Source organism: Mya arenaria, chromosome 5 (assembly GCF_026914265.1).
Source record: "Mya arenaria isolate MELC-2E11 chromosome 5, ASM2691426v1".
NCBI classification, from domain to species: domain Eukaryota; kingdom Metazoa; phylum Mollusca; class Bivalvia; order Myida; family Myidae; genus Mya; species Mya arenaria.
Genome location: NC_069126.1, coordinates 23,049,929 through 23,062,318, shown reverse-complemented (window position 1 = coordinate 23,062,318; position 12,390 = coordinate 23,049,929). Strand labels below are relative to the sequence as shown.

General features: G+C 32.5%; 1 protein-coding gene across 1 annotated transcript; it reads left to right on the top strand.

The window, feature by feature from the left end:
• The first annotated feature begins 6,242 nt into the window (after positions 1–6,242).
• LOC128235400 (uncharacterized) lies at positions 6,243–12,390 on the top strand. The gene is made up of 9 exons (XM_052950218.1): positions 6,243–6,318; positions 6,785–7,102; positions 7,515–7,808; positions 8,030–8,341; positions 8,453–8,755; positions 9,016–9,327; positions 10,418–10,552; positions 10,828–10,934; positions 11,113–12,390. Exons 1-5 carry the CDS (start codon positions 6,279–6,281, stop codon positions 8,626–8,628), a joined length of 1,140 nt encoding a protein of 379 aa, XP_052806178.1. The 5' UTR covers positions 6,243–6,278; the 3' UTR covers positions 8,629–8,755; positions 9,016–9,327; positions 10,418–10,552; positions 10,828–10,934; positions 11,113–12,390.

Below are 12,390 nucleotides of genomic sequence, written 5' to 3'. Positions count from 1 at the left end.
AGATTTGTATAATAATTATCTTAAGCAAACTCCATTGAATAAGTTAGTAAACTTTAGCTTTATATGGCATTCCCAAAACATGTTGATGCTCGAGTCAATGTTTATTATGCAAAGTCATATAACCCTGAGATATCAGTGTTCAACGTTGTTAACTTGTATGCATTTATTTGAATTGCCGAAGTTTCATGTCTATATTTTTCATGGATAGAGTTAAGTTAAACTTGTGCTTTTTCAAATTTATTTTCTATTCCTACCTTCTGGTTTAAGTTGACTAATTAATTAAGAGTAGATCATTTTAATTGTGTTATTTACCTTGAATTAACCTTTGAGAAAGTAGATGTGAAATATGTTAACCGCCGATTACATTAATCCAGATGTTCAGTCATCAGGAAAACTAAAAATGAGTAGATCGTATAGCGGAAAATCACTAGTTCCAATAATGTAAATTGTTGTTGAATTGTTTCAGACATTTTTTTTTTGTAATAATTCAAATGTTCGATAGATTTTACATCCTTGTCATACTACTCTCTATAAAATTGCTGCGTTATTAGGTCTACTTTTGCGGTTGTTCCATATGCTTTCTTTTGATTTTACCGTAGTATCGATTGTAAATACGTTCGATACCCATGATTATTATTGTTGGGATCAAAATGGCTTTTAAAAAAGTATTCTTCAATATGTTTTTTTCATTAGCATTTGCAGTTTGTTCAATAGTCATATTGACCCACACATTTTCTTTTATTTGAAAACACGTTTTTTATTTGCCCTTGTATTTTCTCTCGCGTTTGAACAATAAGGGGAACCCGGCGAGATTTTAAGGTAAATAAGAATGAAATCTCAGTTTTTATCAGGAAAGCAAAAAGGTTTCTTCACCGGAAGTAAATTACTTTAAAAACGCATATCAGAACGGGTCTTCTCCTGCGGGATAACATACAAGATTATATCGAGAAGCCTTCAATACAATACTTTCTTTTTTTATTCATTTTTCCCCTCTATTTTTCTTAATTTTGCAGCCAATTTAAGTCATAACAGGAACGGCACACTGCGTTAATTTTCAGCATGTACAAAACATAACAGGACGGAAATTGGATAGCCTCCAAAATGAGAGTGTTCTTAATTGATCTGGTTTTGTACTTATCAATGGGAATAGTGTTTTATACATTGATATTATATTCAATTCTTAATTCTTGCACATGCCAAGTTAATTAACTATTAATGTATTTACTCATTTACTTACTTGCTTTTTTGATTACTTAATAAAAAATCACAAACTCCTGTTTTCATATTGTATTTACTTATCATAGTTTGCTTAACAAAGATCATACTATTATTGCACATGTGAGTGTATTGATTTAAACTTGTACCTCAAAATTTGTCTACTGTCTAGTCTAGGTTTTGTACAAAGATCATAAAATTATTACACATATGAGTGTAAAGATTTAAATATGTACTAAGACATGTGTCTAGTCTAGGTTTTGTACAATGGTCATACCATTATAACATATATGAGTACATACATTTAAACCTATGGGTTGTGTTAGATTTGACGATTGATGTTAGACGGGTATTTTATCAGGTTGTACCGTAGTTGGGAGGAGTCAGCACTGTTACTCCATCTGTATTAATATTCACTTAATGTTATTGTTTGTATTTGTCGTCGAGTACTTAAGGTTTGTGTGAAGTTTTAATTTTGTTGCTATTGTTTTAAAGTTGCTGCAGACAACTTACACACCTTATACGTTTATTTATGCCATTTTGAAATACGTTTGTTGTTGATAAATCATAAACTGGTTTGCCCCCATTCCCAAGCTGACTCAAGCCGGTGATTACCAAATATTTTAGGTAACTCACGTTTTGTCGTAAGCATGTTTACACCATTTAGACGTTGAGTCACGTTGAATCCTAAACCAGTTCAGGGTTTCACTGTCTGGTTTGATGTGGTAACTAAAACATTTAATTATAAACGATATTTTGCTACTTATGATATAGTCGCAACAATAATGTATGTGTGTGATGTCTATTGTTCATGCAGTGGATTGTTTTTTTCCGGGTTTGAAACTAGTACATTTACACCAAATTACAATACATAATTTATTGCCGTTGTGCATGCTCTAGTAGTTTCCATTCATTTTTTAGATAACCAGATCCCGAATCCTAACTCACAACGTTAAGTCTTTTTTTCTGAACAAGCATATACTCAAAATTAATTATTTAACATCAAATTGGCCCATACGATGATAGTAACAAATGAAAATTTTAACAAAATGATATAAGGTGGCTGGATCTTTGTAGTTGATAAAAGTAATAATAAACCAATGTAATAATAAACAAATGCAATAAAAATGAATGCAATAACAAACATGCTGTAAGTATGAGTGTCATTGTTGTTTGAAGTTGCTATATGTAACATTAACAACAAAAGGATACAACCACTGTTATACATGATATGTCATTTTGGATACCTGTGCACCACGTATGTATTTCGCCGTTGATTTGTAGAGAAATAGTTACCATTGCGAGAAAAAGGAAACACGATGTAAAAATCGCAATCCTACATCTTTAACAAATTAAAAGTGTGATGTATGCTCGGATTTCAACCAGACTCCATGGAAGCATTGACTAGGTTCAAGTTTTTGCTACGTTAATTGGCTCTCATTTAACATTTCACATGGCTACGATGTAACTGAGTCTACCTTTTCCGACAACAAAAGCAGAAATTTATATACTGTTTTATATATTTAAATGCAACACAAACTAGCTTCTCTTTCGAAAGTTGGATATAGTTTATTACCCAAATGACGGTATATAACACATACTTGTTTATTGTTTTGATGTTGGCAGAAAAAAAATGGATCGAGTGGGCGAAATAGATATACTTTTCCATTTTCTTTAAGAACAGGATGGGGCAAAAGCGAAAAAAAAACGATTCTGCAGAAATGATCAACATTAACAACACAATTACGACAATAACAAAAACAACAATAACAATATGCATTGCACTGGTAATTGTAAATAGCAATATGAAATAATACGAAAACAGAAAAGAAGGTTTTGATGAGTAGGCGCAGAATATTAATGTACTCTAATTATTATTGTCATTTTACATTATTTTCATCATTAGACATGTAAAAACGTTCAATGAAATAATATCAACAGTTAAACAATATTCGATTTGATAATGAAACAGTCATTGAGGCTTATCAGGAATCTCATAATAATGAAACATCTGAGTTTTTCCTAAACATATAATTATTTCGGTAAAAAAAATTACATACGTTGAAAACAGTGCACTGATGAAGCGGACAGTAATATGAATAAATGCATCCTTGACTTATAAAATATATCCTTATTATATATGTGTTTATCTACACATATGTTGCACTGATAAAGGAATTAACTTTTCGAGAGTCTTAAAAAGCTCATCGACTGTTAGTATGAATACATGTAAAATGGATATGGCGTTATAATGGACCGGCTTAGGCTCAAAGTAGGACAAACTAACTGAGTGTGTATACTTTTCGAATGTGTGCAAACTATTTATCGATTACCTTAATAGACCAGCGTTTATCAAGAAAGGCTGTTTTTAAGATTATCCACTTCTGTGTCTCATATTCAGCCAGGGTTGACGTGTTAAGCTACTTATTAAAACGTTTTCGTTATGAAGACAATTTTAAAATTTACCTTAAATAATATCAAACATCTTAAAAATTCGAACCATTTACATATTAAATATATGAACCCATTCTCATTTTGACTTTTATTTATTCAACTAAGTTTGTTGTTTTAACTAATTTAAATATTTAAATTGATATTTCAATACATCTGACAAGTGTGTCTTCTCTCGGTCATACCATGGGTAGGGTCGAGGAAGAGTTCTACACCCGCTAAGAACATGAGGAGGGTCGAGAAATAGCGTGTCTTCCCTCTTAGAACATGGGTAGGTTCGACTGAGGGTATCTTCTCTCGGTCCGACTATCGGTACGGTCGCGAAGGGTGTTATCCACCGTACGAACATAGGTAGGGTCGAAAGTGTATCCTCTCGATCAGATCGTGGGTACAATGCGTCGAGGAAGAGTTTTACACCAACTGAGAACATAAGAAGGTTCGAAAAATAGTGTCTCCTCCCGCTTAGAACTTGGGTAGGGTGAGGGAATCCCGTACGACTAAGAGCATTCTGAAACATCCGCAAGAAGAAAAAACTTGCAGGACTTTTGAGCATCATTTTTTAAAGATGATAACCATACGTATTTTTGTTACATACAATTCCAGAAACACTTTTGTGAGTTTGAAAATGTACAAACAATGGATTAATATCTGATCATGAAATTGTAATTTATATGCTCATACAAATGAATTAGATATTTGTACAAACAAGGCGGCGCACATTTTGTTTTTGATAGGTTTTATAAGCCTTTTTTCAATATTGTTCCTATTGTCTAACTTTAACAGGGTCAAAACATACTCTTACGTGCTAGATGGAGTTTTGCAGCTAAGCATTATTATGCTTTTTTTAAATAGCAAATCTGAACTAACAGGCAAAAACAGGTCTGAATTTGAGGGTTAACATGAAATTAGGACCCCGTCGAAAATTGACCATGACCACACTTCAACATTTGTTTTTAATAAAAAAAATCGATTTTCAGAAGCATCCCGGTTTAATTGACACCACTGCTTACGGATAATGCGGATGTAGCCTCAGTTTGAGACCATTGATAAAATCTCGCGATGGATTCAGCCAGTTCTAGCACGTTACCAGTCGATGGCGGAATAGTTCTAAAAACGAACGATTTGCTACTCTGTTAAAATGAAATTTGCAAAATATATTTAAAACCCCTTTTCTATATTGGCGCTTGATTGCATGTGTGTTAAAAAAATATCCAACTTATAATCGTAATACATGGGGATGTCAGGTATAAATTGGCTCGCTTTGTAGATAGTATTATGCACCATTCTTCTGCTTCGCTTTATTTTTATTGATATTGTTTTTGTAACTGTTAACATTTAGCCGTCGATTAAGTCAGCTCGGTAAACAAATACACACGCAATCAGGTTTACGTTAGGTAAGACACTAATTCATGTGTGTATGAGTTAGCGAAAACAGCTTTTCAGCTTGTGGCATACATTTCCCTTCAAAACTGTACGTTCATTAAAAAAAAATCAATAGACTGATTTTTTACCGCTTGGTAATAAGTAGCTTACATGCGGATTTTAGGGTCCGTTCATAGTTACAAAATGCCAATAGGGCTGCGTGGAATGAATAAACAATGCATATAATCAGGAGAATTATTGCACTTAACGTTGATTTATTTTTATGACAAAATGCAAGAGATCTGTGATATAAAGATAATTATTAATTATTAAAAAAAAACTTCGATGCACTCCTTTACGTGACGAAGCAATTAAATCTATTGGACTAAATGTTTGGCAATGTAAGTATTGAATAATGTACCTACAGCACTATATACAGTATACATACAGGCCGGGAATTGTTTCATTGTTTAAGCATAATTACTAGGGAAGGGGTTAAATGCCTTCAGCAATGCAAGTCTTGAATTATCTTTTCAGGGAACATTGTATGTGTTCTTATGCAAATTATACAATGAAAGTTCACCTTTCACTACGACTGAAGCAATATTTTAAAACATTGATATATAATACCTGCTCTTAATATATTCTTATGGAGGTAAAACATTGCGTTTCACCGCCTATTGACATCACTGACTTTGTCAAACTTGCCAAGAAAATGGTTGCACATAAAATGAGATGATCGGACTTACTATTATGTATTCTATATTTTAGCATATTAGTTATACATTTGAACCTCGGCTACATTATTAGCGACAAACAAGAAAAGATCAACACATTTCCTAATCATGATAATTTCAGTTCGGAACTGTCTTAGTCCTTAATCTGGCCTTTATATAACAAAGGAATGAGGCGGTGTTGAATCCCCTGGATGTACCGGGCTTGTAATATAAACCGTGGTATGTTCCTTGTAGCCTCTGTCTGCCTAGAGGAGCGGGGTTAGCAACTAGCTTGCCATCGGGAGAAGACTGGGCGGCGTGATATTGTTTACTGAATTACAAGCGGACATTAAATGTTACCACATTCAGTGGTTTAATGTACCATTGTTGATTGTTTTAAAAGAATAGCAGACTTTGGACTATTATTGTTTACTGAAAGAGCGAGATAATTTTTTTCCTTATTTAATATCGTGTCCAAATGTCAAACTACCGCGGATAATTAATACTCTTTGTACTTGTTACCGCGCAGGTGTAATGGATAAGTGTTGCCTGTTTACTCTGATATTTAATCTCAGTAAGCGTTTCCGTTCTACAAACCTTGTTTAAATATATTTTTATAATTATAGCTGTTATGTACTTCAAAACTTGAATATTGATCTCTGTAATAAAATGAGGAGTGTTAAGTTGTAGAGTAAAACTAGTAGTTGAAGTAGGTAGTATAAATCGAAGACTATTTTTCTTCGTAATGATTTTGAAATCGTTTTCAAATAAATTTAATACTATCTAGAAAATGTTACATTTAAAAGAAACATCGGTGTAATTTAAAGTTTGTATTATGTAAACATTTCACGAGTCGTTCTTTGTTTTCTCTGAATGTTTCGATATTAACACATTGGTCATTGCCATGACTACGCGAGATAATGCTTCGTTGTACGTCAGACTGGAACAACCATTACAACCTGAAAAAAGTAAGAACTTGACAAATATCATTTTTGAGGATGAAATGTGTACTTGTTATTGGTTTGCAACCGCTATTTCAGTTCTGTTTAGGTGCATCTGTGCAGCCAGGAACCAATATGGAATGATATCAGTGGTAGGACCAGCTTTTGTAAACAGGGAGGTGACACTGAAAGCAACACCGTTCCATCCTTGGGGATGTGATGTAGCATGGAGATACATAATGGATGGTAATACATATGTCCAAACAATGAATGGGGCAGATGTTAAAAGATCTTCGGAAGATGGGTCATTCTTCTTGAAATGGAAGGCTTCGTCTGAATACAACGGATCTATTTTCTACGCCGAATGTTCATCAAACAAAACAATTAGAACAACAATAACATCTTTAAATATGAAAGGTAAATATCACTGACCGTTTCAAGGCGGAAACCTCATTTTTCATTGATTGTGTTTTTTGTATATTTTGTTCTCTTTTTCGGGTTAGGGTGTTTTTGTTGTTTATTGAAGTCTCCTGACGGCATCATGCAAGATTTTTTGCCCCTTATTTCTTTTGTACAATACTTAAACAATAATTTCTTGGCATTTATTTATGATACACATATTTTCAATGTTCAATCTAGGCAATCAGGTTACATTAATTAGCTTCAATTGTTTCAGGAATAATTGAAAAATATTTATTGTTAAATAATGGCAATTGTAACTTTCTAATTTACGTTTAAGTGTTTGTGGATGTATGCTTTTTACAACCACAAATTACTATATATGATTTTGTTGTGACGTAAACATTTATCATTTTGTTATAATTTGCAGATATTGAAGGCCAATGTGGAGCACTCATGATTCTAAGTCCGGTTGTTCGAGGCGCGGAAGTCAAACTTGGATATTTTCCGTCAGATCAATCCATAAAGCGCAAAGAGTTTACATGGAAATGGAAGAAAGACATGCATGAGCTACAGCTTCGAAATGGTTCTTACGAAGAGGACGTATTGTCTAATTATTTGTACATATTGACTATATTCAATTTCAGAGAAACATTTGAAGGCTCATATATTTTAAATTGCAATTTAGAAAGCTACACGAATCTTGTGCAACTTCAAATTTCAGGTACCTTGATCTTACTTCATCGAGTATTCTGTTTTTCAAAGATCAATTTTGTTTTATACGTCAGCTTTGAACAGAAGACATAACATATAAGTACAAGGATAGTGTATGCTTTCAGATATTTAATTCATGAGCAGCAGTTTGGAAAACCTTTATTTTTATTTGCAATTTAAAAGCTGATATTGTATTCCAAGTGATTTAAATAATTTGTGATATTTTTTCAGACAAACCAAGTTACCCAGTTCTCGGTCCAATGTCCCCCGACTTTATTACAACAGAATGTATCTATGTATATAGAGACTCCCACGTTTATTGCAAAACTGAACTTGGAATCGAACCCGAACCCGTGCAAGTGTTACTTTTAATAGGACAGGATTCATTTGTTCTTCCTGAAAGCGAAGGGAACAAAGGGTCGTACCGATTTCATAACGTCAATCTACAAATGGCTGGACTGTCAAGACAGAATGTGACATGTCAGGTTTTTTATTCATCCCTCGAAACACCCTACGAAGTGCATGGGACTTTATGTAACGTAGGTAAGCAACGGGAAACATACTGGCAAGTTATAATTCGTTATTTTGTGAAGGTTGAAATTATTCGATCTTGTATAATGTTAAATGTTGTTTATCATTGTGTTTAAATTTAAGAAAAAGGTAACCCGCCCGTGCTAACACTTCCTGAATTTCTTGATGGAGAAAGCTCGACAACAATATGTGATGTGCACAATGCTATACCAGCTCCTGAAATAAAAATACACGTTGGTACAGTCTTGCTTGCTGATGTAGACCAAACTGATATATATAATGAATCTTCTCATACTTAAACAAGTCGAGCGAAGGTGACAAAGACTCATAAAACTTGGAATGGAAAAGAATTGTGTTGCACTAGCCAAAGCAAAGTAGACATTGGTTTTAAAAATGTATCAATATGCCGAAACATCAGTATGACATGTAAGTTAACGTGATTGTATATAACACGCGTATTGGTAAACGTTAAACAGCAAAATTGTGATCAGTAATAACACATTTAATAAAAATACATTTTCAATGGTAACGTTTGTATTATTGGCAATTAATTAAAACATATTGTTTTCGTAGTGTAATCCATTGTCTGGGTTTTTATCATCAACAAATACACATTATATTTTTGTATTGTCTGAATTGAAAACGGTAGCATTTATGTTTAAAAACTTGCCCTTTTCTGTTTTTAGATCCGCCATCGGACCTTTCCATATGCGTAAACAAAATACATATATATAACAACAATGTTTCAGTCCGTTTCTTAAGTTTGTCTTGTGAAACAAATCAAAAATCATGCAAAATTGAATGGTCAAATGACAACGATGATTTGAGATACGTTCTTAGGAACAATTGGACTTATGGTAAAAGTGGGAATTACCGTTCCTTTTCCAACGTGCTTTACAAAGTGGTCCAAGACAGTGTTGGGAGGACCATAACATGTTCAACAAGATGCGATTATTTCCCATTGCATTTGAATAAAAGCTATAAAGTATCTTGTTCAGGTACGTACTCGTTATTTTCACAACTATCGGCCACACTCGCAATCAACCTTAAACCGCTATTTACATGGAATCTGATTAAAATAACTATTATTTAAATAACGATTGATTGAATATATCGTGATAAATAAAATAACTATTATTTAAATAGAAATTGACTATTATTAAAAAGGAATTCGATTAAATATATCGTGATTAGTATAATAACTATTATTTAAATGGAATCTGATTAAATGTATCGTGATAATATTGTTACTTTCTTTTAAATGGAATTGGATTAAATAATTCGTGATAAGTACAATAACTATTATTTTAATGGAATTTAATTTAATATATCGTGGTAAGTATAATAACTATTAATTTAAATGAATTGAATTTAATATATCGTGATAAGTATAATGCTTTTTATTCAAAAGGAATCTGATTAAATATATCGTGATAAGTATTATAACTTTCTTTAAAATGGAATTGGATTAAATAAATCGTGATAAGTATAATAACTATTATTTTAAAGGAATTTGATTTAATATATCGTGATAATTATTATACCTTTTATTCAAAATGAATTTGATTAAATATATCGTATTATGTATTTTACCAATATTTTTTATTTGATATTTGTATTAAATATCTCGAAAACGAGACAATTCATAAATTACAGTCACTTAGGAAAGACAATATATTGAGATGTTTTACGGAGTCACTTCTATCGGTAGAAAACATGAATGTTCATCACATAGAGGAACTCACTGATTTTTGTGTTAAATAAGCATTTCTAACACACTATGCAACATTGCGTCGGTAAAACTGAATGAAGGTCGACATTATCTTATTGTGTTTCTTTTGCATTTTCCTCCGTTTTTCATTTCCAATGGACATCACAATGGAAAATAAACAGTTGTTCAGGACTTGAGGTGTTTAAATGCACTCTACTTTTAGAGACTAAAGATGTGCACGGAAAACGGGTACAGCGTTATGAAAATTGTAGGAACAATAATTCTGACTAAAAATGAAACATGCACAATGTATCTTCAAGCCTTTGAAGGTACTTACCAAACTGAAAACCTGAGCAGGAGCTGTTATCTAATTGCAGAAACAACCACCAACCCTGCAGCCGTTGTAGGCCAACAATGGCAAATGTCGGTCCTTTATGCTTTATCAGGAGCCTTACTACTTTCACTAGCAACAACGTTGACCGTGCTTCTCTTTCGTCGATTCAAACCTCATGGTACTTGTGTAGATACGTATAAAAATAAAATATTATTATCAATATTATTTCAACTTTATGTATGCAACAAAAGGCAACTTGTTAAGCAATGTATGTATAGCTCAAGTCGAGTTATTTGTTATTGTTCGTTGTGCCTTGTTAATATTAATGTGTTCATACTCTGAAGTAGCCCCAACTGTATCCCAAGTGTTGAAGCTGTCTGCGAAAATTCGCCTCTGTGCATTTCATTAGCGAAAACCATGACAACTTTATCAGAGCATTTATGTTTGACACAGCGTATGAAACGTTTCTACACCGAAGAAGACCTGAAGGTATCGACCCTAGTAGCCATGTGTACGATGCTGTTCAGCCTTCTTTTCAGACAACTGCGCTTCACGATCTAGTAGGTTTTCGTTAATTTCGTCAATCTATATTAATTATATGTATAAGAAACAGACCGTTAGATAAAATCGTTAATCCCTGTCTTCAGTGGCTTAATACCACTTGGAATCTATATTTTTAAACTAATCGTGTCATTTCCTCATGGTTATTATATTGATATTGAATACAATTGTTTAAAGAAAAAACTATCTGCGAGTGCCTCTGAGAACACATCACCACAATTGGTTATGGAAGAACACCAAGTATCTTCCAACAAAATCGTTTGCCACTACGATTATGTTGATCCCCCATCCGACGCCCATGACCATGGAAATCATACACCGGCTGGGACTTATATCCACGCTATATAAAGCAACAAATGTGACTAGTTGAATTAATCAGGCATAATATTTCAAATATATTTAATCAATTCGGATTTGTGTTTTGTTTTGGAAATCCTATGAGCATTAAGTAAACCATGTATACATGAAGATGATAATGATGATTACAACCGAAGTACTAACGGTATACACACAGCCAATGTGAAAAAACAATTAAATTTCCCTTAATGGACATTAAGGTATTTAAACTTAAGCGAAGTAATACGCTTGAATGCAGTGATTTATGTTCTATTATTGATAAGCATATTGTATTATGTTAAACGGAAACAAGGGACAGTGATGTGTTTACAGGGAGTGGATTTTAAAAAAGCTGTATTAAAGGCATCACTAGATTTTCAGGTGGCATAATTTTATATATTTATGAGAAACTAGAAAGCTATATACGGAATGCATATATCAGGCATTTGAAATAATAAAGTGTTAGTGTAAATACACCGTAATTTTTTTCCATACTTTTGTCAATATTTGTAAATATATATTTTTATGAAAATTCTGGGCTTTACTTCGTATATATTAAAAAAGTAAATATATGTTATATACTTATAAGACATTTTCTACAATCAAGGCATAACATAGAATATGTATTATACACATATAATTCTAACTAATTATACGAACGAAATGATTATAGAATCATATATTACTAGCTACCACAGTGTGTTTGAATGATTATATTCATATAACGAGTCACATGTTATGGAAACTATTTTTTTGGTATTATAGTCATCTAGATAACTTTTGATTGCCAAGTCCTAACGTTTGCTTAGGGTGTTTCGTTTTTGTCTTTGGCTTGGAAAAGGGTACATATATAGCAACAACGTTTAAGGATAAATTGTTTAGTAGAATTTTAAATAGTTATCAAATGTTTGTAATTCTGCTTAGCTATGATAAGTGATGAGCCAAAATATTTAGTTGTTAGTTAAAAATTATATAGTATCATACCTTAAATTATAATTTACTGATTTAAATTTATTTGCACATATTATAATTGTCATTATGTATATGTTGTATCAAACTAATTGTTTAATTTGACATCCGTTCATACTGCACTATATGTCTTGCATTGTATGTATTGTT